This window comes from Mastigoproctus giganteus, chromosome 2 (genome assembly GCF_048544385.1).
Source record: "Mastigoproctus giganteus isolate SK-2022 chromosome 2, ASM4854438v1, whole genome shotgun sequence".
Taxonomy (NCBI): domain Eukaryota; kingdom Metazoa; phylum Arthropoda; class Arachnida; order Uropygi; family Thelyphonidae; genus Mastigoproctus; species Mastigoproctus giganteus.
This window is the reverse complement of record NC_143576.1, coordinates 108,679,497-108,707,040: the sequence shown is the minus strand read 5'-3', so window position 1 is coordinate 108,707,040 and position 27,544 is coordinate 108,679,497. Positions and strand designations below refer to the sequence as shown.

Genomic DNA, 27,544 nt, shown 5'->3' with positions numbered 1-27,544 from the left:
GTGTTTTCAGTTCATGGGTTCATCTTTCCAGTTTCTTATTGTCTTCCAATAGCTGAATATTTTGTCACATGAGACATCTAATTCTGTCTAGTTCATTAACCAACCTTACTAAGAATACCCTATTGGTTAGAAATTGCCTCATATATTTAAGAGTTCAGTTCCAACATAGAGTCACACATGTGATGAATTATACTGATGTGATTCAGAACCTTTCAAATGACAAATGTACTAAGTCTTTTGATCCTAACTAGTCCATCCTATTGGAGTCAGAATCATCATAACCCACGTTTCTATTGATCTCATATCACTGTCTCCCAATCTGATAGAGAACCTATCCTTGCTTCTAATAATATTTCAGTTTTAAGTATAGGGCCCCTATTATTTCCCTTTTTATCCTCAACATTAGCAGCACCTTTTGAAATTACTATTTTCAGTTCTCCAACAGAACAGAATCCTGACATAACTCATTTGAGTTGTGATTTGGTAGAAGTTCCTCTACAACTGCCAGTTCATGCTTATCACTTTTCTTTTAACTGTTTCTATCCCTCCCACATTTAAAGAGTTGAATTGTTACTTTGAATTATCCTTTGCCTCAATTCATAATTAACCCTGTCACTTAAATATAGTGTTCATAGTCCAAAACCATGATGACTAAACACTGAGTTTCACCCAGTTCTTCATTGTTACTTAAAGTAAAAAAAGTAAAGTGCAGCCATTATCAACCCACTGCAGGATGGAAGCTTCCTCAACAATTCATGCTGAGGGAAATGGACCATAATCTGCCACACTGGTCCAGTGCGGGTTGGCAGATCGACCGTATTCAGCAGTCAGGGGCTTGAACCCCGGTCTACTCAAAGAGCGTGTGCTACTGCACTCCCGCTCCTGCCCACTCGGCTATGGAGGCCTCATTGTTACTTACCTGTGATTTATTACCACTCAGTATTTTGTCACGATTCATTATTAATACTGTTGGATATACTGATACAATAATTATGTCCTGTTTGCTTTATTTAAAAAGAAACATGGTTTACTGTCATTAAATATAACACTGTGGGGGGGTATGATGACTTTTTTAATCCAACCATTAAATAACTATGGTTTTCTCAATAATATAACATCAAATGGGCCAGGTGAGCAGCACCATATGGTGAAAAAGCAATAATATACTCAGAAAGACAAGATGGCCACTATAATGCTACCATATGAAGAATTTTAAAATCAAATAACTTTCGTATTTTTCACTACAAAACTTAAGTCACAACATTACCTAGTGGGAATCAATCCCTGTTTCCGATGAGCAATCTAAAACTTATATACAAGAAGTAGTTTAGTTAAGAAAGGGAGGAATTACCTCTAGGATGTCTTGTAGAACTCTTTTTGTAGAGCCATTGCAGCTCTGACATCTGTTAAATACAAGAAGTATAGTATTTTTTGAGCTAGTATAGCTTTTCTGATATTTATCTGAACTTTATTCTGCATGCACCATGTAGCTACATATATTATATATGTAAACCATAACTATCATAGATATTAAATGTTTGGAATTTTTCATATTACCCAAACATTTAAAGTCATGAAAGGACAAAGTGGCAGATTTAGTGCAATTTTCTGACCTTGCAAACCATCAAAATTAAACCACTTCCTTTTAGTTTAACCTCACCCAGTATAAAAAACTCCCATTTAATCCCAAAACTTTAGGGATCTTCAGACACTAACAGTATATCCTTATCTCACTAAAATTTTCCCCACAACTGTCACTGTCATTGAATTTTCTTATGATTCAACTAGCCCAACTACAGTCATAGCATATGGGTAGCCATTATGGATCAAGTAATGCAAAGAAGACAGTTTCACACTTTTAATAAATTAACCTGAAGGAGCCCATCTACAACTCCAAAAACTGAAATCACCACACCTTAATGCCTTTGCTGTAACATAAAACTAGTCACATAAAACTAAGTCACATAAAACTACTTCTATGAATCTAAGTTTGAAGAGCACAAAATCATCCAGACATTACATTAAACTCAATAGGCAGTCACTTATATGAAGTTAGAAGAACTAACTTGGCCTTTTAACTATTTTGCAGCCAGCGCAATTCCAACCTGCGTAGGTTAATGCAGTGGTCTTATTTCTTACAGCAGAACAAACTTTGTCTTCTCAGTGAATTTCACAGCATCGCAATACTTTCAACAACAAATAGCATTGCCAAAAGATTAATCTTTTTATTTAAATGATGAGTGACACTGCTGTGATGGCATCCTGTTTTTAATTTAAGGGGAGAAAAATCTCAAAGTCTTCTGATAGAGAATAGAATGCAGCAAAAAGTTTGCAGACAGAAAAGAAAAAAACAGACAAGAGATAGCTGCCTGAAATGAAATGCATTGCTGGTATTGCATCAATTTCAAAGATCTTTTAAGTAAATGGAAGAGTAACATTTTGGCATTGTCAAAATGTTAATTTGTCCCTTAAAAGATTTATTTGAAATTAGTGCAGCACCAGGGCAACTCATTGTTTAGGCAGTGTTTGTTTCTACTGTGAGAAATAAGACCACTGCATTATAGCGCAATAAGACCACTGCACACACACATGAAAGGAGAAGTCACTTCTAACTTCATGTAATTTCAATTAAGACCAAATGTGTTAGCTGTTTTATAATTTTCAAATGCTTTTAAAAAATCTAGGTTTAAATTTTTGTGCTATATAGATCAATAAAAGTACAATAACACAAAAAGCAACAGGTCTGACTTTACAAATGGACTAACTTTTATTACATGTAGTGCATATGATTACATATGATAGTGCATTCAAAAATGATGAAAACAAACATGCACATAATCAAAAATATCTATGTGCATATGTTGTGAGAAAGACCCCTAGCTATTTCAATTAACAAACACAACTTTTACCCTAATAGAAATTTTAACAAAAAAAAATCAGAAAACTTGAGGGAAAATATACATAGGAATTATAGGAAAATAAATGGTATTGAAATAAAACATTGTAAATAGTTGTAAGTAAATGCCAATAACATAAATACAAAATATAAACAGTTTCACTGTTTATATTTTGTAAAATAAATAAATAAATAATAGTCAAGAAACCATTTTATATAATAATTTAAACATAAAATGAACTATATCTAGTTTCCCATAGCAATAGCATCACCCATCCTGTGAGAATAAAATTATACCTGTTTACACAAAGCCAAAAATAAAAATGGTGACACAATGGTAATTATGTGGTGAAGGGAGTCTGTCAGATCCCTTTCATGTATAGTTAGGATAAAACAACATGTTGTTACCATAACTACCTAAGTAAATCTCTATCTGTGATTAATAAGGTAAGAGTTACAGCCATTAATCTCAAACTGGTGATTAAATTACAACAGATATTTTGCTAAGTGGCCTTCAGGTGACACCATTGCCAAGTTAAAAGCCAATAATTGGGATTTAATGACTATGCTTGGTGTACCTGATCTGTGCTGTTGCTTCTGGTATACTGTAATGCCTTTATAGGTATTTTCTGATTTTTGAAAAAGCAAATTTTTTATAAATCCAGCACTTTGAAAAATTTACATAAAGTACATCAAATACCAAAACAGAAAAAGGAAACCTACGTGGTATACTTAACCAATAATATACAATTTGATTAAATTAATGACTGTTGAACCATGAAATTAATATTGCTGAAACTACAGTAATTACCTAAATGACCTATTTAGGTAATTACTACTGTTACTGTGTAGTTTCAGCATTATTAATTTCACATAGTTCAAGAGTGATTAATTTAATTTAATTGCATATTATTGAATAAAAAAAGCAACCAAAACTTCCTTATAATCTAAAAACAAAAAAAAAAAAAAAAAAATATATATATATACTCTTTATTCATATATCAATATCAGTTGTTTAAACAATAAATTCAAGGAACAAGATCCAGAGAGTAGGGTACCAGCTGAACACTTGTGCTTTTTATAAAGCATCTACAATGGCTGTTTCTAATATGTTATATTAGTAAAACTTGATTCAGCCTTTTCTTTTGTGAAGTTGTTCATTTGCAAAAAATTGCGTAGCAAATTATATGCCCTTGTTAAACAGCTTTGCACACGTAACTATTACAACATGGAATAGTATATGATGTGTAAACTCTGTAAACGTATACTTTATTGCCACTTAGCTGGAAAACTTCATATCATCACCGCTACCATTGTTACATGGATTCTCATAACTTTTGGCTAATACTTTATATATTTCTCACTGCTTGCTCTAATCATGACTGACTACTATCATTTAAACCTTTAAAGTAGTTTGTAATTTTGTAATGTGATGCTTTGGAATTCACCAATGTCAAATCCACCAACATTGTGGAAACGTTTTGCAAGCAATTACAATACATTGCACTGCACTGTAATTGTTTGCTGAACCTGCAGTTGAGAATCATGTACAGAAATGTGCCAGAGTGATCATTAGCATGCATTCTAAACTTTAAGTTAAAACTTGTAGTGGATTGTTCAAATTATTGACCATTGAAAAGTTCTGTTCATTGTTTTTGTGAATTCTGTTGTGTAAATAACCATTCCAGTGAAATCATTTTATAAGGAACAACCTCTTCCAGCAAAGGACTTTGTCAAGGTTTCTCAGCAAGTTATGTTTGTCATCTAAAGATATCTATTTTGATAAACAAATCTCTCTAAGTGTTCAGATTGTCCTAAAATTTAATGTCTGTGAATGGAAAGTTTGCTGTTCAAGGAAATCTGGATTTGATTTAATGTGTTGGCAGAAAGAAGTGAGGTCCTTAAACTCTGGTTCCAGATAAAAGACTGCCCTACATTTTAGCCTAGTATTAGAGAAGAATAGAGTACTACTAATTCAAAATCCATCATAAATATTTGAGCAAGTAGAGGGAAGGAGAGGTTTGAGGCTAGTCTCCTAGTTAAAGGAATCACCACAAGACATCAGTGTCTAATGTGTTAAATCTGTAAGATGGAGCATATAATCCTGGGAAAATGGTTAAGAATGATTGCCCTTTCATTAGCAAGTTTAACAAAAGTGTATGGGCTTTTGAGAGTGAGTTTGTAAACGTCTGTGGGCTTTGGATAGTGAGTTTCCTCCTGTGTCTGGCTCTACGCAGTGAGTTCCTTTGGAATTTGAAAAATTGAAAACTTTGTACATAAGTGCCTTTTAAATATTGATTTGTATTCTGACTTGGTTGCTCAATGTTAGAGTGAAATTATTATCAATAGAATAAAAAATTAAAAAAAAAAAAACATTAAAAAGTATCTCATTGTTACTGCTTTCTTTTATGCATTAATATACTCTACTTATATTTATATATCACTAATTCAGTTTTGTTATATTCTCAATCTGAATTCCAGAGGATTTTGATTTTGCAAGTCCAAAATAAAAATGACTGATAGAGGACACACATGAAAAATGTATATATTTGTACATACTGCAGAGAGCCTACACATGATAATAATGTTAATGAGACTTGATTTAGCATCTGGCAGAGGATATTGGAAAAATCATTTAGGTGATAAAGATAAATTATATCCAGAAGACATGCCTTTTACTGTTACATTTTATACTGACTAGTTTTTTTTTTTTTTTTTTTTATTCCATCTTCATTAATTTCTTTCTTTTACTTATTTTCTTTGTAACAGCATATTTTCTTATGTTTTCATATTTAAGTTCTTCCTTCCTTTAGTTTTAACTTCCAGTTAATAATATTAATGTATAGTGCAGTATATTTCTATAAATCTTTTATGATTGGGACTGCCGTAAAAGAAAAATAAATGGTTGAGTTTATCTTACCTTAATTATAATAAAAAAAAAAATAATAAATAAATTACCACTTTTTTTATTTTTCATTTTTATGAGAACATGTGTGACAGTTTCTAATTTATTACATGTAAAGGATATTACTTCTTGTTGAATGTGTGTTATAACTAATGCCAGTTTTAACTAAACAAAAACCTGCATTTTGTTCATACATATTAGGGAATTTGAAGAAATGGCAACTGGAGTTCTTGATGCCTGTTATCGTGAAGCACCCTGTAGGGCATATGATGTATTGTATGAAGAAAGTCCAGACTGGTCCTATAAAACTGCAGTGGATATTGCTGCTGATGCTAAAAACAGAACTTTTCTAGCACACCCTTGCTGTCAAAAATGGTTAACAAGTGTATTCCAAGGCAATATTAGAGTTAGAGATCTTACCTGGGGTGTATTTACATTTCCTTTATGGTTAAAGGTAAAAAAGAATTGCACTGCTTAAAACTTCATGTTATTAAAATACAAGTTAAAAAATATAAAATCCTTTTGATTGTCTCTGGAAACTTGTAGTATATTAGACTTTTTTGCAGGGTGATTTGAAGGGCAATACTTATTTTTAAAAAGGTATGTTGGTGTACTAAAAGACATAAGATTTAATTATGCAGTCTTTATTAGGCAATTTTATACATTTACATTTTCATACATTCAAATTCAGCATAGGCCCCACCGTCATCATCAGTAACTTTTCAATCTGACTGCCACATTTTCCATTTGAATGTTCACAAGAATATGCTGATATGTCCACAGGAACTTTCTCATAATTTCCTCCAGTTTGTCACCATTGGTTTTTTTCTTGCAGATGTTTTCCTATGGCCAAGCAGCAAAGAAAATATCCATCAGAGTCAAATCAGAGCTCCTTGCAGATTTCTCTGTTAGCCCATGTCTGCCAATTAATCTGTTAAGAAAATTAATGTGGCCACTTTTCTACAGGAATACTGAAGTATGGCTGAGTGCTGACCTACATAAAGATCATTTAGTGCATATTTTGGCAAACATGCCTTAAGAAAAAAGATTTTTAAGCATAGTAAAGGATAGTTCTGAATTCATCACAGCTTATAAAATGCATGGGTTGAAAATTATTTAATACATCATCCCATACCAATATGTTGTTATTTTGGGAAGACTGTCTCTACCATTTCCGGTAGATTGCTGTGGTTCCAGTAATTGCTGTTGTATTTGTTTATGAAGTCTTTACCAGGGAAAATGGTGCCTCCGTAGGCAGGAGCAGCAGGGTGCCTCCGTAGCCAGGTGGGAAGGAGCAGCAGTGCGTAGCACACGCTTCTTGATTAGACCGGGGTTCGAGCCCGTCACCACCAAATACGGAGGATGTGGAAAGGTCAAGGGAATGACCACCGCATATCCCGGAGCAATATGGCCTTAGTTGCTAATGCTCCTAAAAAAAACTAAATAACATAACAGGCAGGAGCAGCAGTGCATAGCACTCGCTTCTTGATTAGACAGGGGTTTGAGCCCGTGACCACCAAATACGGAGGATGCGGAAAGGTCAGGGAATGACTGCTGCATATCCCCGGAGCAATATGGCCTTAGTTGCTAATGTTCCAGGGATATGCAGTAGTCATTATAACAAATAACAAACAAACAACAAACCATGAAAAATGGCATCATCTGGCCAAATAATGTTATTAAAAAAGGTTTTCAAGCATGAATTCAACAAACTCCATTCTTCAGTCACAGTTCTGCAAATAAAGCTCTGTAAATTGTACAGTTAATGTTATTAAACTGTAGTTCCCACTTTAGTTCTATTTTCAAAATTTTTTTTTACAGATTGGTAGGTCAGCACAGGTTCCATATCTGCAAACCCTTTGGAAGTACAATAGAGAATTCATGTTTTGACTCATTCTCCATCTTTTTCACAAAAAAAAAAAAAAAAAAAGAAGAAGAAAAAAAGAAAAAGAAAAATTATGGCTTAAGCCTTAATTTTGCAATTTAAAAAAAAAAAAAAAGAGTAATTTCTGTTTATTTGTTAAATTGTCTGCCAGTTTAATCTATTTTGCATGAACTATGTGAGAAGCTAGAATGTGGGTAATGCAGTGCTTGGTAGTGGAATTGCAGTGTTTTAATTGTGGTAGTCATGTCAGTTGGCATATATACTTTTTGTTTTTATGTAAGTTTAAAATTTTATTTCTACTAAGGCTATAACTAAAATTCTACGAACATAACAGTATAGTGTATTACATTACATATAATGTAAACTTGATAGTGTATTATGTACTATTGCCTTATAACTTGTGAATAGGGAAAGGCTATTATTGCATTTAGGTATCTATTAGTTTAGTGTAGTATTCTCAAATTAAATCGAATTTAAACAGAAATCATGCCTCACACTAAGTAGCAAAGCAACAGGCTCAAAATAGCTGGAGTACTGTGGCTTTGGGGAGAACTGAAGGAGTGGTTCTCCTATGAATCAGAGCCTTACAAAATGTGCAATGTTTGCATTCCATTCTGGAATGAGATAGGATGCAGCCAAGGGGGGGATGTCTTTGCATGTTCAGTGCAAAGAGTGTGAGGAAATTAGATGTGAACTCAGCATTCTGATGAGTGTTTATGAGAGCTTGAAGAATAAAGTGGATGCCCTGGAAGAAATTAAAATGGGGGGGGAGAGTGGCCTAAAGCTCTCATCTGCCCATCTAATGCTAAAGTTTAAACTTGCACATCAGGCAAAAAAGTGGCAACTCCCAAGACAGAATACAATGATCCCATGGGAGTTAGTAATTGTTGGTGACTCTATAGTCAAGGAAATGGGAAATATATTGGGCAAAAAGAATAGGTGGAATAGGTCCATTGTATGTCTGCCAAGAGCAAACATAGTGCAGATATCATCTTTTGAGGGCACAAAATATTGTATTAAGAGTAGGTGATCTGAACATTTATTTAACAGTTACAGAGCAATATTGGGAAAAAGTCACAAGTTAAGATTAAATTTTAGTATCTACAATTCTGTCAACATATGATAGGATGGAGTACATGTTGAGAACCTTGTCAATAAGTTCAACCCAGAGAGCATGCAGGGCTGATGGGATAGAATTATCTCAGCATGTATTGTCTCTTCTGTTAACAATCTGTGCTTGTTAACAGAAAAGAGTGCTTTTACAGGGATAGATTGCATTTAAATAATTATTTGCACAATATATATCTCATTTCCATAATTATGTAGTAGATCAACTGAAAACCAATTTGAAAAATGCTAGCTTCAGAGCAGGTGGATACTTGGACCAATAGAATAAACAGAGCCACAAGGTAAAGGTGAAAGTGATTCTTACACTGCTTCTGTTGGAACATGCAGCAGCCTGGAAAGCAAGGTGTTAGGGATTTAAAGCCCCAATGTGGAAACCATCATAGTCTATGATGGTTCCTTGATTATTTGGGAGCAGGGTAGATGCCCTCAACGAAATTAATATGAGGGGCCCATCAAGCTCTCAGCTGCCCAACTCAACGCCAGAGCTCACTCCTGGGCATCAGGCAACACAGCAGCAATCGCCAAGGCAGAATGCACTGGTCCCAAATGAACTAGTTATTGTTGGTGACTCTATTGTCAGGGAGACAAGGAATATATTTGGTAAAAAGGATAGATGAAATAGGACCAGGGTATGTCTGCCAGTGGCAAATGTTGATGACGTTGTGAAGCATATAGCATCTTTTAAGGGCACAAAGGGTGATATTGTTTTATTCGTTGGCACGAATTACACTAAGAGTAGGAGATCTGCAGATTTACTTAACAAGTACAGGTCAATGTTGCAAAAAAGGCGAGTTAGGGTTAAATTTGAAAGTGTCTGCAATTCTGCCCAGACACAATAGGAGGGAGTACATGATGAGAGCCTTGTCAATCAATTCAGCCCTGGAGTGAATGTGCAAGGCTCAAGGGGTAGAATTTTTTTTAAGCGTGGTCTGCTTGTTAACAGGAGAGACTGCTTCTACTGGGACGGATGGGATACACTTAAATAGAAAGGGTGCAAGAATATTTGCTGATGCTATTGAGGCAGTGTTATGTGGGTCGGAAAACTGCTAGCTTGGGGAGATTCACAGACTAAAACATTAAAAGTAGCCGCAGGCAGAGGTGAAGGTGATTCTTGCTGTACTTCTATTAGAATAAGCAGCGGCCTGGAGCGAATAGTGTTGGGAGTTTCAGGGACTGATGGCAGTCATCGTGAAACAGGTAGGTATATGGGATGTGTTAGGGTAACTAAGAATAAGAATAGTTGCATGTATACTTATGCTAGAAGTATAGTAAATAAATTTGATGATTTTGAAGTGTTGGTCAAGACATCAAAGGTGGATATTGTTGGGATATCAGAGACGTGGCATCACACAGATATTAGGAATGCAGAATTTGAATTTTGGGAGTGCAATGTGTACAGAAAGGATAGGAAGGGAGGAGGGGTTATGCAGTTAATTAAGAAAAACATAAAATCAAACGAAGTGCATCCAGTTGATATAGATGGACAATGCACTGTTCAGTCAGTTTGGTGTAACATAAGCACTGACTAAGAATCTGCAGATAAAGGAACCACTAGGTGGCAGTGATCACAGTGTGCTGAAGTGGAATTTACTCAAAGAGGTAACTACCATCAGGGGTAAAGGGAAGGGTTTTTGCTTTCGTGAAGATCACTACGGTGGTCTGAGACAGTATTTAAATTCTATACGTGGGACCAACTGATGATGTTACCATTCAAAATGGGAAGCATTCAAAGAATTTATCTTGGAAGCTACTAAGCTTTACATACCAACATACCAACTTAAACAATTGTTCAAGGCCTAAATGGATGTTAGATGAACTAATGAAACTTGTGGCAGAGAAGAAAAATGTATGGGATACATATAAATTAATGAGTTACATGGAAGCCTATGATAGAAATAAGCTGGTCTGTCACAAAGGAGATTAGGCAGGCAAAGGCAGATTATGAGAAATCCTTGGCAAAGGATGTAAAGAAAAACAACAAAGAGTTCTTTACCTATGTAAACTCTAGAGAAAGGGATGAATCAGATTGGTCCACTGGATATTGATGGTTCAACTGTTGATGATCCTGCTCAGGTGGCTAACAAACTAAATGAGTATTTTGCATCTACATATACCCATGAGGAGTTATTCAGGGAAGGGAATGCCAGAGGTGAGTTAAACTCTGTCAGTGAGCTGGACGATTTTGTAATAACTGAAAGGAAAGTGGAGGAGGAATTGTTGAAGATAAACATAAAAAAGGCACCCGGAGTGGGCAGGATCTATCCAGTTATATTAAACATGGCAGCAAAGGAAGTAAGCAAACCCTTAGCCATAATTATGAGAGCTTCTTTGAACTCAGAGGGGGTACCCATGGACTGGATATATGAAAATGTGACCTCAGTTCTCAAAGATGGATCAAAGGGCAACACAAGTAATTATAGGCCTGTTAGAACAGCAAATTTCTGTTCCAGGAAAATTAATGGAAGCACTGGTTAAAGAAGCACTGCAGGATCATCTAGACAAGACTTCAGTTATAGCTCGGACACAGCATGGTTTTGTTAAGGGAAAGTCTTGCCTGACCAATTTTATTGGATACTATGATGTTGTCACAAAGGAACTGGATGCAAGGAATAACTTTGATGTCATATATTTGGATCTTAGAAAGGCTTTTGATAAGGTTTTCTGTTGCACATGGAAGACTGCTGCAAATATTGGAGCAGTGTGGGATTGGAGGCAAATTGCTGCTATGGATAAAGGGATGGTTGACTGGGAGAAGACATAGAGTGGTAATCAATGGACACTGCTCATCGGGGACTAATTTATTAGTGGGGTCCCTCAAGGTTCAGTATTGGGTTCATTGTTGTTTTCTGTATTTATAAATGATATGGATGATGGTGGTTAAGGACACTAATGACAGGACGCTGCTGCAACAGGATCTAGAAAAGTTGAGCAGATGGTCTGAGAGGTAGCAAACGAAGTTTGACAATTACAAATGTAAAGTACTACATATGGGAAGCAGCAATCCCAGAGTGATGTATCAACTCTGTGGTACTACACTGACAGTGATAGAGAACGAAAAGGACCTGGGGTAATTGTGCAGGCAGATATGGAGTTTTCTGAGCAGTGCAGACGGTCTGCAAGAGTAGCTCATAGTGCTGTTTGTTATTTGTTATTTGGTTTTTAGGAGCATTAGCAACTAAGGCCATATTGTTCCGGAATATGCGGTGGTCATTCCCTGACCTTTCCGCATCCTCCGTATTTGGTGGTGACGGGCTCGAACCCCGGTCTAATCAAAAAGCGTGTGCTATGCACTGCTGCTCCTTCCCACCTGGCTGCGGAGGTGCCAGCTCATAGTGCCTTGTCAATGATATACAGGAATATTTCTAACACGGATAAAGAGGTGATTATTCCCTTGTATAAGGCATTGGTCAGGCCACACCTTGAGTAATACAGGTCTGGAGGCCTCATTTCAAGAAGGATGTAGAGCTGCTGGAACGAGTACAGAGAAGGGCAACGAGATTAGTGAATGGAACAAAGGGTTGCTCTTACAAAGAAAGGCTTAAGTTTTGCAACTTACAGAGTCTGGAGACTAGGCATCGGCGAGGTGATCTGATAGAGGTGTATAAGGCTTTGAATGGCTTGAGCATGTTCAATGCTCAATGGGATTCTTCCTCTTGCTCAGAATAATCACCTGAGTGGGCATAAATTCAAATTGAGGAAGGACGGATGTCGGATAGATGTGCGGAAATTTGCCTTTAGCCAGCGGGCAGTTGGTTTGTGGAATAGACTTCCATCACTTGTTGTTGAAGTTGATAGCCTAAACAAATTTAAGGCTCAGCTGGATAGGTATTTCGAACGAACGGAGGGATGAAATGGGAGTAGTGGTTGTGTTTTTTTTTTTTTTTCCTTTTTGTCTGATGCTGAATAAGCTTGCTTTCTTGCATCATATGCCTCTACTAATGCTAATGCTAACTATGAATTAAAACCATAGCTTAGCATTAGTAGAGGCATATGATGCAAGGAAGCAAGCTTATGAGCATCAGCCAAAAAAAAAACATTTTACACATCCATTCATTTCATTCTTTCCGTCTAAACATTTCACTCCCTCTAAACATTTGTCCAGTTCCTCCTTGAATTTATTTAAGCTTTCCACAATGACAGATGTAAGTTTCTTACAGCAATCAACAACCCACTGGCTAAAGGAAAATTTCTGCACAAGTATTCTTGTGTCAGGCCACACCTTGAGTATGGTATACAGGTCTGGAGGCTCATTTGAAGAAGGATGTAGAGCTGTTGGAACAAGAAGGGCAACAAGATTATTGTCTGGAGACTAGGCGTCTGAGCGGTGATCTGATTGAGGTATATAAAGCCTTGAATGGTTTGAGCATGCTCAATCCTGATGGAATTCTTCTTGCTCAGATTAATCAATTGAGAGGGCATAAATTCAAATTGAGGAAAGACAGATGTAGGATAGATGGTCGGAAATTTGCCTTTAGCCAGCAGGTGGTTGATTGGTGGAAAAGACTTCCATCCTTTGTTGTGGAAGTTGATAGCCTAAATAAATTTAAGGCTGAGTTGGACAGGTACTTGGAACGAATGGAGGGGTGAAATGGGAGCATGTTTTTTTTTTTTTTTTTTTTTTTATTGGCTGATGCTTCATAAGCTTGCTTTCTTGCATCATATTTCTCTACTAATGCTAATGCTAAACAAAAATAAGAGTAGGAGTGGGTTATAGGCCTAATGACTCGAATGAGTACAATGAATAATTGTACAGAGAAATAGTGTTGGTTGGCTAGTAAATCAGTATTGGCTTATAATGGGGGATTTTGACTTCCTAGATATTGACTGGAACTTGTGGGTTGGTCATTTACACACTAGTAAGACTTTTGTTTATTGATTGGATGATTGCTTTCTGCAGCAGCATGTTCGAGAGGCAAACAGAGAGGGTAATACTCTTGAGCTAGTTATCAGCAGTGATCATTCATGTATTAAGAATTTGCAGATAAAGGAGCTACTAGGTGGCAGTGATCACTGTGTACTGCTGTGGGATTTATTTAAAGATATAATTACCATTGGGGTAAAGGAAAGGGTTTTTTGCTATCGTAAAGGTGACTACATAGATCTCAGACAGTTTTTAAATTCTGTACAGTGGGTGCAACTGATGATGTTACCAACAGGAAATTCTAAGTGAGAAGGATTCAAGGAATTAATCGTGGAAGGTACTAAAAGTTTCATACCTATTATGAAATTTTGTTCAAGGTTTAGGCCTAAGTGGTTGTCAAATGAACTAATGAGACTCGTGGCAGAGGAAAAAAATGCATGGGATGCATATAAATTATCAGACGACACAGAAGCCTAAGGCAAATATAAGCTAGTCTGTAATCAAGTCACAAAGGAGGTTAGGCAGGCGAAGGCTGATTACAAGAAATCTTTGGCAAAAGAAAAATCTTTGGCTAAGAAAAACAGCAAGGATTTCTTTATTTATATAAACTCTGAAAGAAAGGGGATGAATCACGTTGGTCTACTTGATATCGATGGTTCGACTGTTGATGATCCTGCTTGGATAGCAAACAAACTGAATGAGTATTTTGAATCTACATTCACACATGAAGAGTTATTAAGGATTGAAAATGCTAGAAGGTTATCAAATTGTAGCAGGGTGCTTAATGATTTTTTAATAACTGACAGCAAAGTGGAGGAGAAATTGTTGCAGCTAAACATAAGAAAGGCACCTGGGGTGGATGAAATCTATCCATTTATATTAAAGGAGGTGGCAAAGGAAGTAAGCAAACTCTTAGCCATAATTATCAGAGCATCCTTGGACTCAAGACTGGAGATGTGCAAATCTATACCAAATTCACAAGGGGAGGGGATCAAAGGGTGATACAGGTAATTACAGACCAGTTAGTTTAACATTTGTTCTGGGTAAAATAATGGAGTCACTGGTTAAAGATGCATTGCAGGATTGTCTAGACAAGGCTGCAGCAGTAATTCAGACAGCATGGGTTTGTTAAGGGAAAGTCTTGTCTGAAAAAATTTGATTGGATATTATGATGTGGTTACAAAGGAACTGGATACAAAAAATAATTTTGACATGATATACTTGGATTTCAGGTAAGTTTTTGACACTGTTGCGCATGGAAGACTACTGTACAAATTGGAGCAAAATGGTATTAAGGGTAAGTTGCCCACATGCCCCTATTAATACTACTACAATGGATAAACGGATGGTTGAGTGGGAGAAGACAGAGGGTAGAAATGAATGGACGCTGCTCTTCATGGAGTAATGTTATTAGTGTAGTCCCACAGGGTTCGGTGTTGGATCCACTGTTATTTTATATATTTATCAATGATATTGATGAAGGTATACCAGGCTTAGTGTCGAAGTTTGCAAATGATACAAAGGTTGGCAGGGTTGTTAATGACAGTAAAGGCAGTGTGCTACTGCAACAGGATCTAGAAAATTTGGGAAGATGGGCTGAGAAGTGGTAACTGAAGTTTAACATTCACAAATGCAAAGTACTGCATATGGGTAGAAGTAACCCCAGAGGACTGTACCAGATGTGTGGTACTACACTTAAGGTGTTAGAAAATGAAAAAGACCTAGGAGTAATTGTGCAGTTAGATGTGAAGTTTTCTGAGCAATGCAGACAGGCTGCCAGGGCAGGTCATGGCATTTTGTCAATGATATACAGGAATTTTGCTAGCAGGAGAAAGGAGTTGATTGTCCCTCTGTATAAGGCAATGGTTAGGCCATGCCTTGAGTACTGCGTACAGGTCTGGAGGCCTCATTTTAGGAAGGATATAGATTTGCTTGAGCATGCACAGAGAAAGGCAACAAGATTGGTGACAGGAATGACAGGAAAGAACTTAAGCCTCTCTTGCCAAGAGAGGCTTAAGTTCTGCTAATTGCAGCGGCTGTGGACTAGGCGAGGTGATCTGATTGAGGTGTATAAGGCCTTGAATGGGTTGAGCATGCTGAATTCTGATGGAATTCTTCCACTTGTTTAGATTACAAACCTAAGGGGGCTTAAGTTCAAATTGAGGAAAGACAGATATAGAATAGATGTGCGGAAATTTGCCTTCAGCCAGCGGGTGGTTAACTGCTGGAACAAACTTCCATTTGTCATTGTAGAAATTGATAAGTTTAATAAATTTAAGGAGGAACTGGACAAACAGTTAGAGAGAATGGGTGTGTGAATTTTTTTTTTTTTTGGCTGATGCTGCATAAGCTCATACGCTTGCTTTCTTGCATCACATGCCCCTATTAATACTACTACTACAAGTAAATACAAGGGCTGTGTTAGGGTAACTAGGAGTAAGAACAAGTACCTGTATACTTTCATGTACACTAAGGCTAAGGAGATAGTAAATAAATTTGATGAATTTGAAGTACTGATTAAGTCATCAAATGTAGAAATTATAGGGATGGCGGAAATTTGATGTCATTCAGCCATGAGAGATGTGGAATTTGAATATGGGGGGTACAATGTGTACAAGCAGGAGAGTAAGGGGATTATTTTCTTAGTTAAGAAGCATAGGAAATGAAAGGCAGTGCATCCAGTCAATATGTGGCCAGTGCAGTGTTTGAGTTAGTTTTATGTAACAAAAGCACTGGGAAAACTGAAATTAGAGTAATAGTTAGAGTTAGTATAAAAAAGTATAAAAAACAACTGTACAGAGAAATAAGTGGACCAGTAAATCAGAATGTCTTTAAATGGGGAATTTTTAACTTTCCAGTTATTAAGGAAACAGTACTCTTGATCTAATTAGCAGCAGTACACTCTATGTGCATTAATAATCTGCACATAAAAGACCCACTAAGTGGTAGTGATCACAGTGCACTGATGTGGCTAAAGGCTGTACTTCTTGGAACTTTCATAAAGCAGACTGGAAAAACTATTCAACTTGTGTCCTACTTGACAACCTATATGTAAAACAAAAACATATTGATGACATAACTGATCATATTACAAGCCATATATTATCTGCAGGAGAAATTTCCATTCCAAAATCTGATCAGCTCAAGCGTGTACACCAAAATCAGTGGTGGAATGAAGAATGCTCGAAAGCGAGAAAAAAACCATGTCTGGAACCAGTTTTCCAAATTTCCAACTACCACCAACCTAATTATGTACAAAAAACTCAGAGCCAAAGCAAGACGAATTAGGAAGACAGAAAATGTGACTCCTGGATTAAATTTGCCTCAACTATTAACAAAAATACCAACACTCAAATCATTTGGAAAAAAATTCAAGCCCTCAGTGAGAAATTTCTACCACTGCAATCTCCGATAATACAATGCAATGGGCAGGACTTATCCTCTCCTACTGACATTGCAAAATCTTTAGCAAAATCTTTTTATAACATTTCTGCTTAATCTTCTTATGTGACCTCCTTTCAATGCACTAAAATTGATGCAGAACATCATAAATTTAATTTCTCAACTAGACTTTCACTTCCATATAAGCAGCTGTTTACTCGCTCTGAGCTGAGAGAATCTTTGAGCAAATCTCTGAACAGTGCAGCAGGACCTGACAACATTCACTACAGTATGCCGAGGCATCTGTATGAAGCTGATCTCTACATACTATTACTCTTTTATAACCGGATCTTCTCAGAAAATACATATCCTCTGCCGTGGCATCATTCCTATATTTGTGATATTCCAAAACCAGGCGGCCCCGGGTGCCAAGCGTTTCCGTGGCCAAGCGATTCTCGTGCGATTGAAAAGCATTTTTCTTAAGCGACTAGGTTCTCTTTTGTTTTTTCCCTTGATTATTAAACTTTTTCATTAAGTAGCCCTTTTTCTTAAAAGCACTAAGAAGAGAGCCCAGAGGAAGGAAAGAACCTTTTTCTTTAATTAAATTAGTCTTACTAATTGTACTAACCTAATACGCTTGGCCACAAGCAACACTGCTCCTGCCTCCCCGTGGCGGGGCCGGTAATCTGGGTGGTAAAAATATACCCCCAGGGCCAAAAGGAGCTAACATGGATACGAGTAATTATCCACCTTTAGAGCCATCAAGCTCAAGGTCAGAAATTCCTGATAATGACCGTGACACCAACCAGCCCAAAAGGTTTAGAAGGGAACCTGAATGCCATGAAGAATTACCAAATTTCTTGGTGATTCATTCCTTATCCTCCCAACCTGTAGGCAAATTGTCACCATTTTTGATTCAAAAATATTTGGAATCAATTACTGGATCACCAAAAATGGTGAAAAGACTACAATCCGGAGATCTCCTCATTGAAACTGCCACCGCTAAACATTCTGAGCGGCTCTTAAACACAACATCATTTTGTGGGCTCACAGTATCAATAACTCCACACAGAACCTTAAATGCATCAAAGGGTGTAATCAGTGAGTGGGACCTAATTACAGTCTCCGAAGAAGAGCAACTTCAAGAACTAAGTAGTCAAAAAGTTACAAATGTGAAACGGATTATGACTAAAAAAGATGGAAACCTCACTCCAACGAGATCCATCATTTTAACATTCAGTACGCCAGACTTACCATCCTCAATTAAAGCTGGCTATTTGAATTGTCGTATAAGACCATTTATCCCGAATCCCGTTCGCTGCTTCAAATGCCAGAAATACGGGCATTCGCAGCAGGCATGTAGAGGTGAGGCTATATGTCCCATCTGCGGTTCTAAAGATCACACTCAAGCGGATTGCTCTGTCAAAACCCCTGTTTGTCCAAATTGCAAAGAAAGCCACCCAGCTTTTTCCAAAACATGTGAGCTATGGATTACAGGAAAGAAAATTCAAAAGTACAAAATAGAAAATAAAGTCACGTTTCCTGAGGCACGTAGACAAGTTATGTCGACCCTGCCTAGTAGTCGTTCCTATGCAGTTCGCACTTGGAACTTCGTTTCTACCGCAGCTCAAACAGATGTATCAGTTCCACCTAACACCTCTCTAGCGAGCTGGCTCAAATCTACGCTTTCAACCTCAAAGAAAGATAATCCTCCAAAAAGAACTACCGAAGCCACAAACACTCCAATCAGCATTCCTACTCATACCCCATTAGTCCCAGTTGGAAAAGAACAATTAAAATCTGAATCAGTCTCTAAAAAAACGGAATCTCCCTCCAAAAGCATGGATGTAAATGAGCTGCTAGACAACTCCATGCAGATGACACCATGGATACTGGACGCCCCACATTCTCAAAAAAGGACCGGAAAAAATGTCCCACGTACAGAAAACAGTCAGATGAATCTCCCTCAGGTAAACCTAAATAATGAACAATATCATACAGTGGAATTGCAGAGGACTAAGCACTCATTCTGATGACGTAAGAGATTTAATAGCTCAATTTAATCCCATAGGTGTATGCTTACAGGAAACATTCTTGTCACCCCAAGTTTTGCCAAAATTTTCAGGTTATACCATTTACAGACGAGATAGGAACTCGGTATCACCTGCACGTGGAGGAGTTGCTATTCTTGTTAACGCTAACGTACCATCCAAGCCGATTCAATTGAGAACTACCCTAGAAGCTGTGGCAGCTCGCCTTGCAGCTGGTACGTCATTTACCATTGTTTCTATTTATATTCCGCCATCTGCACCACTTCTGCTTTCAGAACTTGACAACCTAATTGCACAACTGCCAACTCCAATTTGTCTTTTTGGTGACTTTAATGGACACCATCCAATGTGGGGATCGGCCACAATGGATATAAGAGGCAAATTGATGGAGGAATTCATGCCTAATAATGATCTTAATTTATTTAATTCTGGATCTGCTACCTACATCCACTTACCAACCGGATCTGCTTCCGCAATAGACTTGTCAATTTGTTCGCCATCCATATTTCCAATCATGACATGGTCAGTATTAACCGATCCCTTCAACAGTGATCACTTTCCAATTATTTGCTCGCTACAAACGGGGGTAACTTCAAATCCTGACCAACGATCCACTTGGCAGTTTAAAAAGGCAAACTGGGATGGCTATTCTGCCCAGATACGTTTAGACAGATTTTATGTTCAAAGTCAACATATTGATGATGTCAACACTTACATAACCAATCAAATTATGACTGCAGCTAAGGCTTCCATTCCAAAATCCACACCATATCGAAAACACAGAAATCACTGGTGGAATACAGATTGTTTAATTGCCAAACAGGAAAAAAACCGCACCTGGAATCATTTCCCCAAGTATCCCACCACTAGTAACCTAATTGCTTTTAAAAGACTAAAAGCAAAAGCTAGACAAGTTAGGCGGAAAGTGAAACGGGATTCATGGATTGCTTTTGCCTCCACCATTACCAAAGACATGGACCCACAAGTCATCTGGAAAAGAATACAGGCACTAAATGGCAAATTTGCTCGGCTGCCCTCTCCGATACTTCATTGGAAAGGGAAAGACATTTCTACTCCCGAAAAAGTTGCAAATGCATTTGCAGAATCATTTGCAAAAATATCAGCTTCTGCCACCTATGCCTCCACCTTCCAGAAAATCAAAGCAGGTGCAGAACGGTATAAAATTAACTTCTCCACGCGCCGTTCATTCCCGTACAACCAACCGTTTACGTTAATAGAACTTCAAGAATCATTAAACAGATCTTCCAATAGTGCTGCAGGTCCAGATGGAGTTTATTATATTATGTTAAAGCATTTACTTGGAGAAGACTTGAGAACCCTATTAATTTTTTACAATTGGATCTACTCTGAAAATGCCTATCCGTCTTCATGGCGCCATTCGTTCATTATCGCTTAAACCAGGAAAAAATCCTTCCTGTGTTGAAAACTACAGGCCAATATCTCTTACGAGCTGCATGGGAAAAATTTTCGAAAGAATGGTTCACACTAGACTCACTCACATCCTGGAGTCAGAGAATCTCCTTCCAGATCACCAGTATGGCTTTCGAAAAAATAGATCAACCCTAGATGTGCTCATTAAAGCCGAGTCTCATATCCGAAATGCCTTTATCATGAAACAACATCTGGTCATGGTCAATTTAGATCTTGAAAAGGCATTTGACACTACATGGCGGCATGGTATTATTATGGACCTTTACCATCTGAAGCTTAGGGGTCATTTGCCAGAAATAATTCAGAATTTCCTGCAACTGCGCTCTTTTCAAGTCCGATACAAAAACGTCCTCTCTACATCTCACATCCAGGAAGAGGGAGTCCCGCAGGGATCAATACTCAGTCCAACACTGTTTTCAATCCGAGTTAGTAGCATGACACGAGATATCCCAAAAACTGTTCAAACTTATATGTATGCAGATGATCTTACTTACCATTTCTTGTCAATCTCAAAGTATGAATACCATTGAACGGCAGCTACAACTTGCCATAACCAAAATAGAATCCTGGACTTCACAGAACGGTTACAGACTGTCAGAAAAGAAATGCACTGTCACTCACTTTTGCAAGAAGCGAGCTCTCCATCCTGAACCTGAATTACAGATAAACAATACTCCAATCCCTCTCGTTAATACCGTTAAATTTCTTGGACTACTATTAGACTGCAAACTAAATTTCCAAGCTCACATCACTTATTTGAGAACTTCTTGTTTAAAGTATTTGAATATACTTCGTTCGGTATCATCTATGTCATGGGGAGCTGATCGGTGTACTTTGCTGCATCTTTACAGAAGTTTAATCCGTTCACAGCTAGATTATGGTTGTCCAGTGTATGACTCTGCCAGGAGCACTACTTCAAAACAGCTAAATATGATCCATCACAGTGCTCTGAGGACTGCGCTGGGAGCTTTCAGGACTTCTCCGATCCAAAGTCTATATATTGAAGCGCATGATCCTCCATTACACCTGCGTAGAAAAACACTACTGCTTCACTACGCTGCTAAGATCCAGAGTCTACCATCGCACCCAAGTTGGGAATATCTCTATAATACTCATTGGGATGTCTTCTATGAGAGCAAGCCAAATGAAAATAGACCCGCCTCTCTCAGGATCAAAGAGCTTGTTCAGACTTGGAATGTCGATTTAAATGAAATCTTCCAAGACACAACTACACCTGTTGCTCCTTGGACATACGTGTCTGTCTGTCTCTCAAGATACATACTTCCTCCAGTGGGGGAAAAATATACCTTTCTGCAATATCAGACAGTTACATTCAGCTCATGATATGAACAACCATGCCTGTAAAATCGATACGGATGGTTCAAAAACTGAGAGTATGGTAGGTGCTGCGGCAGTTTTTCCTTTATGTACAATTTCAGCCACTACCGCTTGCTTGCAGTGTCTTCACATCTGAATTATATGCCATTAAGTTAGCGCTTAGTAAGATAATTGAGCTTTCCATCTCATCTGCCATAATTTACACAGATTCTCTTAGTGCTGTCTCTGCCATAAGGAAGAATTCCTCCATTTCTCACCCTACATTGAAACAGATTCATTCCCAGCTATTCGCTTGCAGTGTGTCCAATCAGTCAATCAGTTTTTGCTGGATCCCTGGCCATTCAGGCATTCCAGGAAATGAAAGTGCCGACTTTGCCGCTAAACATCCTCAACCCGCCCTCTCACAACATCCTCAGGTTCCATTCTCTGATTTTAAGGCTGTCATACGCAAAGCCTGCTACAATAAATGGTCACAGACCTGGAAAAGTGACCCTAACAATAAACTTTACCAGATAAAAGAAGATCCAAAGCTGTGGCCGTCTGGCTTCCGAAGGAACAGACGAGAGGAAGTGGTACTGGCAAGACTCAGAATTGGACACACTCACCATACTCATCTCTTTCTGTTATTGGGTGAAAGCCCACCACAGTGCCCATCCTGTCAGACGCAGCTTACAGTCCGTCATTTCCTGGTTGATTGCCCCTTACATTCAACCATCCGGTCAAAGACTTTTCAGTCTCTCTCTAAATTGAATATATCACCTGATTTATCTCGTATCTTAGGAAATGAAGAAAATATTGAAGAACTTTTATTATATATAAAACATATTGGTTTGTACAGAAGTATATAATGTAATCTCTCTAACAATATGCTTTTTGTCAATTAACGATGAAGAGACACAATTTGGCCTTAGTAGCCCTTGTGTCGTTAAACCAAACAACAACAACAACAACAACCAAAACCAGGCAAAGATCCTTCTCTAGTTCAGAATTACAGACCAATATCATTGACAAGCTGTTTGGGCAAAATCTTTGAAAGGATGGTGCATAAGAGGCTCACCTGTATTCTAGACTCCAAAAATCTCCTTTCTGATCACCAATATGGCTTCCATAAAAACAGGTCCACAATAGGTTTACTAGTAAAAATTGAATCCAACATTCGTAATGCCTTCGTCAGGAGACATCTAGTGATGGTCAACCTGGATATTCATAAAGCATTTGACACCACATGGCATCATGGTGTTTAAGATATGCATCAGTTGGGGCTGAGAGGCTATCTCCCTTTAATAATTCAGAACTTTTTTAAAATTGCGTACATTTCAAGTCCGATATAAAAACATACTGTCAACATCTCACATTCAAGAAGAGGGTGTCCCACAGGGTTCCATTTTGAGTCCAACCCTATTTGTAATTAGGGTCAACAATATTTTGGAAGATCTTCCAAAAAGGATTGAAGTAAACATGTATGCTGATGATCTCACCATATCCTGCCAATTGCAAAGTAGGAATACTATCGAAAGACAGCTACAAATTGCTTTAATGAGAATTCAGTGCTGGACCTTACGCAATGGATATCATCTTGCTGAACAGAAAAACACTACCACTCATTTCTACAAACTTTGGTCACTTCATCCTGATCCAGAGCTAAAGATAAATAATGTGCCAGTTCCTCTTGCTCACACTGTCCGTTTTCTTGGCCTGATACTAGACAGGAAACTGAACTTTCAAGCACATGTTGCCTATCTTTGAACCATCTGCTTGAAGAAATTAAACATCCTCCGATGTGTGTCATCCATGTCATGGGGTGCTGATCGTCATACACTCATCCATCTTTATAGAGCTCTCATCAGGCCTTGCCTGGACTATGGCTCTCCAGTATATGATTCTGCAAGGAAAAGTACTTTAGAATGATTAAACACCATCCAGTACAGTGCTTTGAGAGGCACCTCCGTAGCCAGGTGGGCAGGAGCAGCAGTGCGTAGCACACGCGTCTTGATTAGACCAGGGTTCGAAATTACGGGGTCCTTGATTAGATCACGGGCCCGTGATCACCAAATACGGAGGATGCGGAAAGGTCAGGGAGTGACCACCACATATCCCCGGAGCAATATGGCTTTAGTTGCTACTGCTCCTAAAAACCAAACAAACAAACAAACAAACAACAGTGCTTTGAGAGTCGCTCTAGGGTCTTTCAGAACCTCCCCAGTTCAGAGCCTTTACATCGAAGCCCATGAACCTCCCTTACATCTTCGCAAAAAGCATTACTTCTGATGTATGCCGGAAAAATCCGCAGTCTTCCCTCTTACCCTTGTTGGAGATGTCTGTACAATACTGAATACGAGCCATTTTACAACAGTAAACCCAATGAAAACTGACCCGTTCCACTTAGATTTAAGGAACTGGCTCAATCATGGAATATAGAAATCGTTAATATATTTCAGGACATGACACCACCAGATCCAACGTGGACAAATATCTGTGCAATATATGATGACTACTTTCAACAATGGGAAAAGAACACCCTGTCTCCTTCCAGTATCACACAATTACATGCAACTTACACTCTTTCTAATTCAAACGCATGTGAAATCTATACCGAAGGATCAAAAACTGAGACCTAAGTAGGTGCTGCAGCAATCTTACTGTCATTCAACACTTCTGTCTCATTGCCAGTAAAATGCAGTATCTTCGCTTCTGAGCTATATGCTGTAAACTTAGCTCTGGATCACATTATTGAACATCTAATTCCGTCTGCTTTAATATGCACAGACTCACTCAGTGCTGTCTCTGCCATAAATACTAATACCAACTCCTCTCATCCTATAATAAAACATATCCATTCTAAATTACTTGTGTGTAATGAGTCAAACCAAACTGTGACATTCTGCTGGATCCCAGGGCATTCTGGGATAGCAGGAAATGAAAAAGCAGATCTTGCAGCCAAACAACCAGATACTTCTATTTTACAGAATTGTCAAGTTCCATATACCGATTTCAAACCCATCATCCGTAAAGCATGCTAAAATGTGTGGTCAGTAATCTGGAGAGGTTATCCAGGAAACAAACTTTACCGAATAAAACCAGAACCAAAGCTATGGCTCTCCAGCTTTCGGAAAAGCAGACGAGAAGAAACAATTTTAGGAAGGCTAAGGATTGGGCAATGCACTTCACTCACCTGTATCTATTAACTAATGATAGCGCTCCCCAATATACATCATGTCAAGTACAACTGACCATTCGCCATTTGTTAGTGGACTGTCCCCACTTTCAAAACATCCACTTAAACACCTTTAAATCAATTGCTAATACACAGTCATCAATAAATTTATGTGCAGATTCTTGGAGATGATCCTAATAAAGAAGAACTGTTTACTTTCCTAAATCATAATATATCATAAAATATAATTATATTAATGAAGCTGATATTTCATATTCACCATCAGAAAGACACACAATATGGCCCTGGTAGCCTATGGCCAGCCCACCTCTGTCGATAACGAAAAAATATGAAATTGTTTAACGCTTTGAGCGAAATGAAAGACCATGTGATATTGCACGTGCTACAGACCCAAATGAGGCAACACCGAGAATTACAAAGAATGCAGAGAAAATAAAAACAACTTTCATAGCTGGAACAACTCAAAGTGTAATTAAAATCCATTAGATTAAGACACAAAGAAATGGAAGAGATGGAACGGCTGTCATCCGTTTGGATAGAAAATCAAACAAAAAACAAGTTTGCTTACGATAGAAGCAAAAGCATTAGCAATATTTTATTACGTAATAGTCGTAATAAAATACTTACGTATTTTATTACGTAACCAAAATTACCAAAACATTACCAAACACAATAAATAATCGTAATAAAATACGTAAGTATACAATATATACAATAAATAATCGTAATAAAATACGTAAGTATTTTATTATGATTATTTATTGTGTTTGGTAATGTTTTGGTTACAAATGTGTGTTCAATCTTGGGTGGTCGGCACCTAACCCTATTTTTCCCATAGGGCCTGTTGTTCATATTGCACGATTTTGCATTGCACGAGGGTTTCTAGGAACACAACTATCGTGCTATACGAGGACTGACTGAATTAACACTGCATTCACCTTTGTATAGTCAGAAAACTTACACAATCAGTATCATTAATAAATTAAAAACAATAAGGAGCCCAATGCTGACCCATGTGATATCCCGCTCATCACTTAGTCCATGAAGAGCACTGGTCATTTATGAACCATTCCTTTATCCATAGTAGTAAAGGCCCCTAATAACATTCTGGGGAGATCCCTGCAGACTGAATGTGTGCAAATGTACTCTCAATTCACAAAGGGTGCCACGAGTAATTACAGATCTGTTAGTTTAATTACTGTTCCAAGAAAAATGATCGGGTCATTGGTTAAAGAAGCAATACATGATCATCTAAACAAGACTGCAGGTATACTTCAGACACAGCATGGGTTTGTTAAGAGGAAATCATCTAAACAAGAGTGCAGGTATACTTCAGACACAGCAAGGGTTTGTACAGGATCATCTGAACAGTTATACCATTCACATTCAATGGAAATGTGATGCGTCCCTTTTAGTTTCTTTGTTAATGCATGCAAAGAATTCTTTGCTGCTTTTTTTGCATTCTTAGCCAAATACTTTTCATAATCTGCCTTAGATTATGACTAACTAACTGACCACCTGACTAACTTGATTACACACTAGTTTATTATAGGACAGTTTATTGTCTGTATCCCCTAACAAATTATAATCATCCCATGCATTTTTCTTCTCTATTACTAAGCTCATCAGTTCATCGGTGACATCATGATGTTTTATGTTTTTTATGAAACACCTTCAAAGCTAGCCTTTATGATATCATTAGAGATATCATTAATTGTAAACAGTGTATAATAGTTTGCTTTCAGCCAGAAAGCAAACTAGCACCCCATTATAATTAGTGTTTCAATTTTACACTTAATTATCTGATTTATTTAACAAGATTTAATCTTTTCCATATCCTGCATAATTCCTTTATCCTGAATTTTCTTCAATAATTTTAACTTTACATCCTCGTTCAATGTGCACGGTGTGGTTTTCTTTTATCATGACAGTGTGTGTGGTGTTTCAGTTGAAAGTGCTGCACAGAATGCACATGCAATCTGTGCAGCAGCAGCAGCTCACATTGCATGTGCATAAGGAAGTACATGTGTAATTGACGGCTAGGATGTTAAAGCAGACTAGTCGACCTCCAGACATGCCTTTAAGGATTTGTTTTCAAATATTCATTTGGGAATATCTGATAATTCAGTGAGTAAAGGCACAGAGTTAATCTAGAATGGTATCTCCAAAAACTTATAGGGGTATAGCAGCCAGAGAAGGAGGGTTATCTCAGGCAGAGGAATCAGTAATCAGAATTAAGGACATAACTTTGAATTGAAAAAGGATGGTTGCAGGACAAGGAGGATGAAAATTTGCTTTCAGCTAGAGCATAATCTCTTGGAACAAACTCAATCTGATGTATCTTGGAATTGTGCAGGTTCAATAAATTTAAGGGAAAATTAGTCAAATTCCAGGAAGGGATGAACAAAAGAGGTGAGGGTTTTTTTTTTTTTTTTTTTGTAATGATGATTAAGATTGATTCCTTGCCTTATT

At 37.6% G+C, this 27,544-nt stretch overlaps 1 protein-coding gene across 1 annotated transcript in view; it reads left to right on the top strand.

Annotated features, from left to right (window-relative positions):
* Positions 1-27,544, top strand: part of LOC150089487 (transient receptor potential cation channel subfamily M member-like 2) — a 933,932-nt gene that overhangs the window by 387,793 nt on the left and 518,595 nt on the right. The window contains exon 12 of the mRNA XM_090390003.1: positions 6,003-6,255. Within this exon, the coding sequence (XP_090246129.1) occupies positions 6,003-6,255 (253 nt within the window). The remainder of the gene's footprint in view (positions 1-6,002; positions 6,256-27,544) is intronic.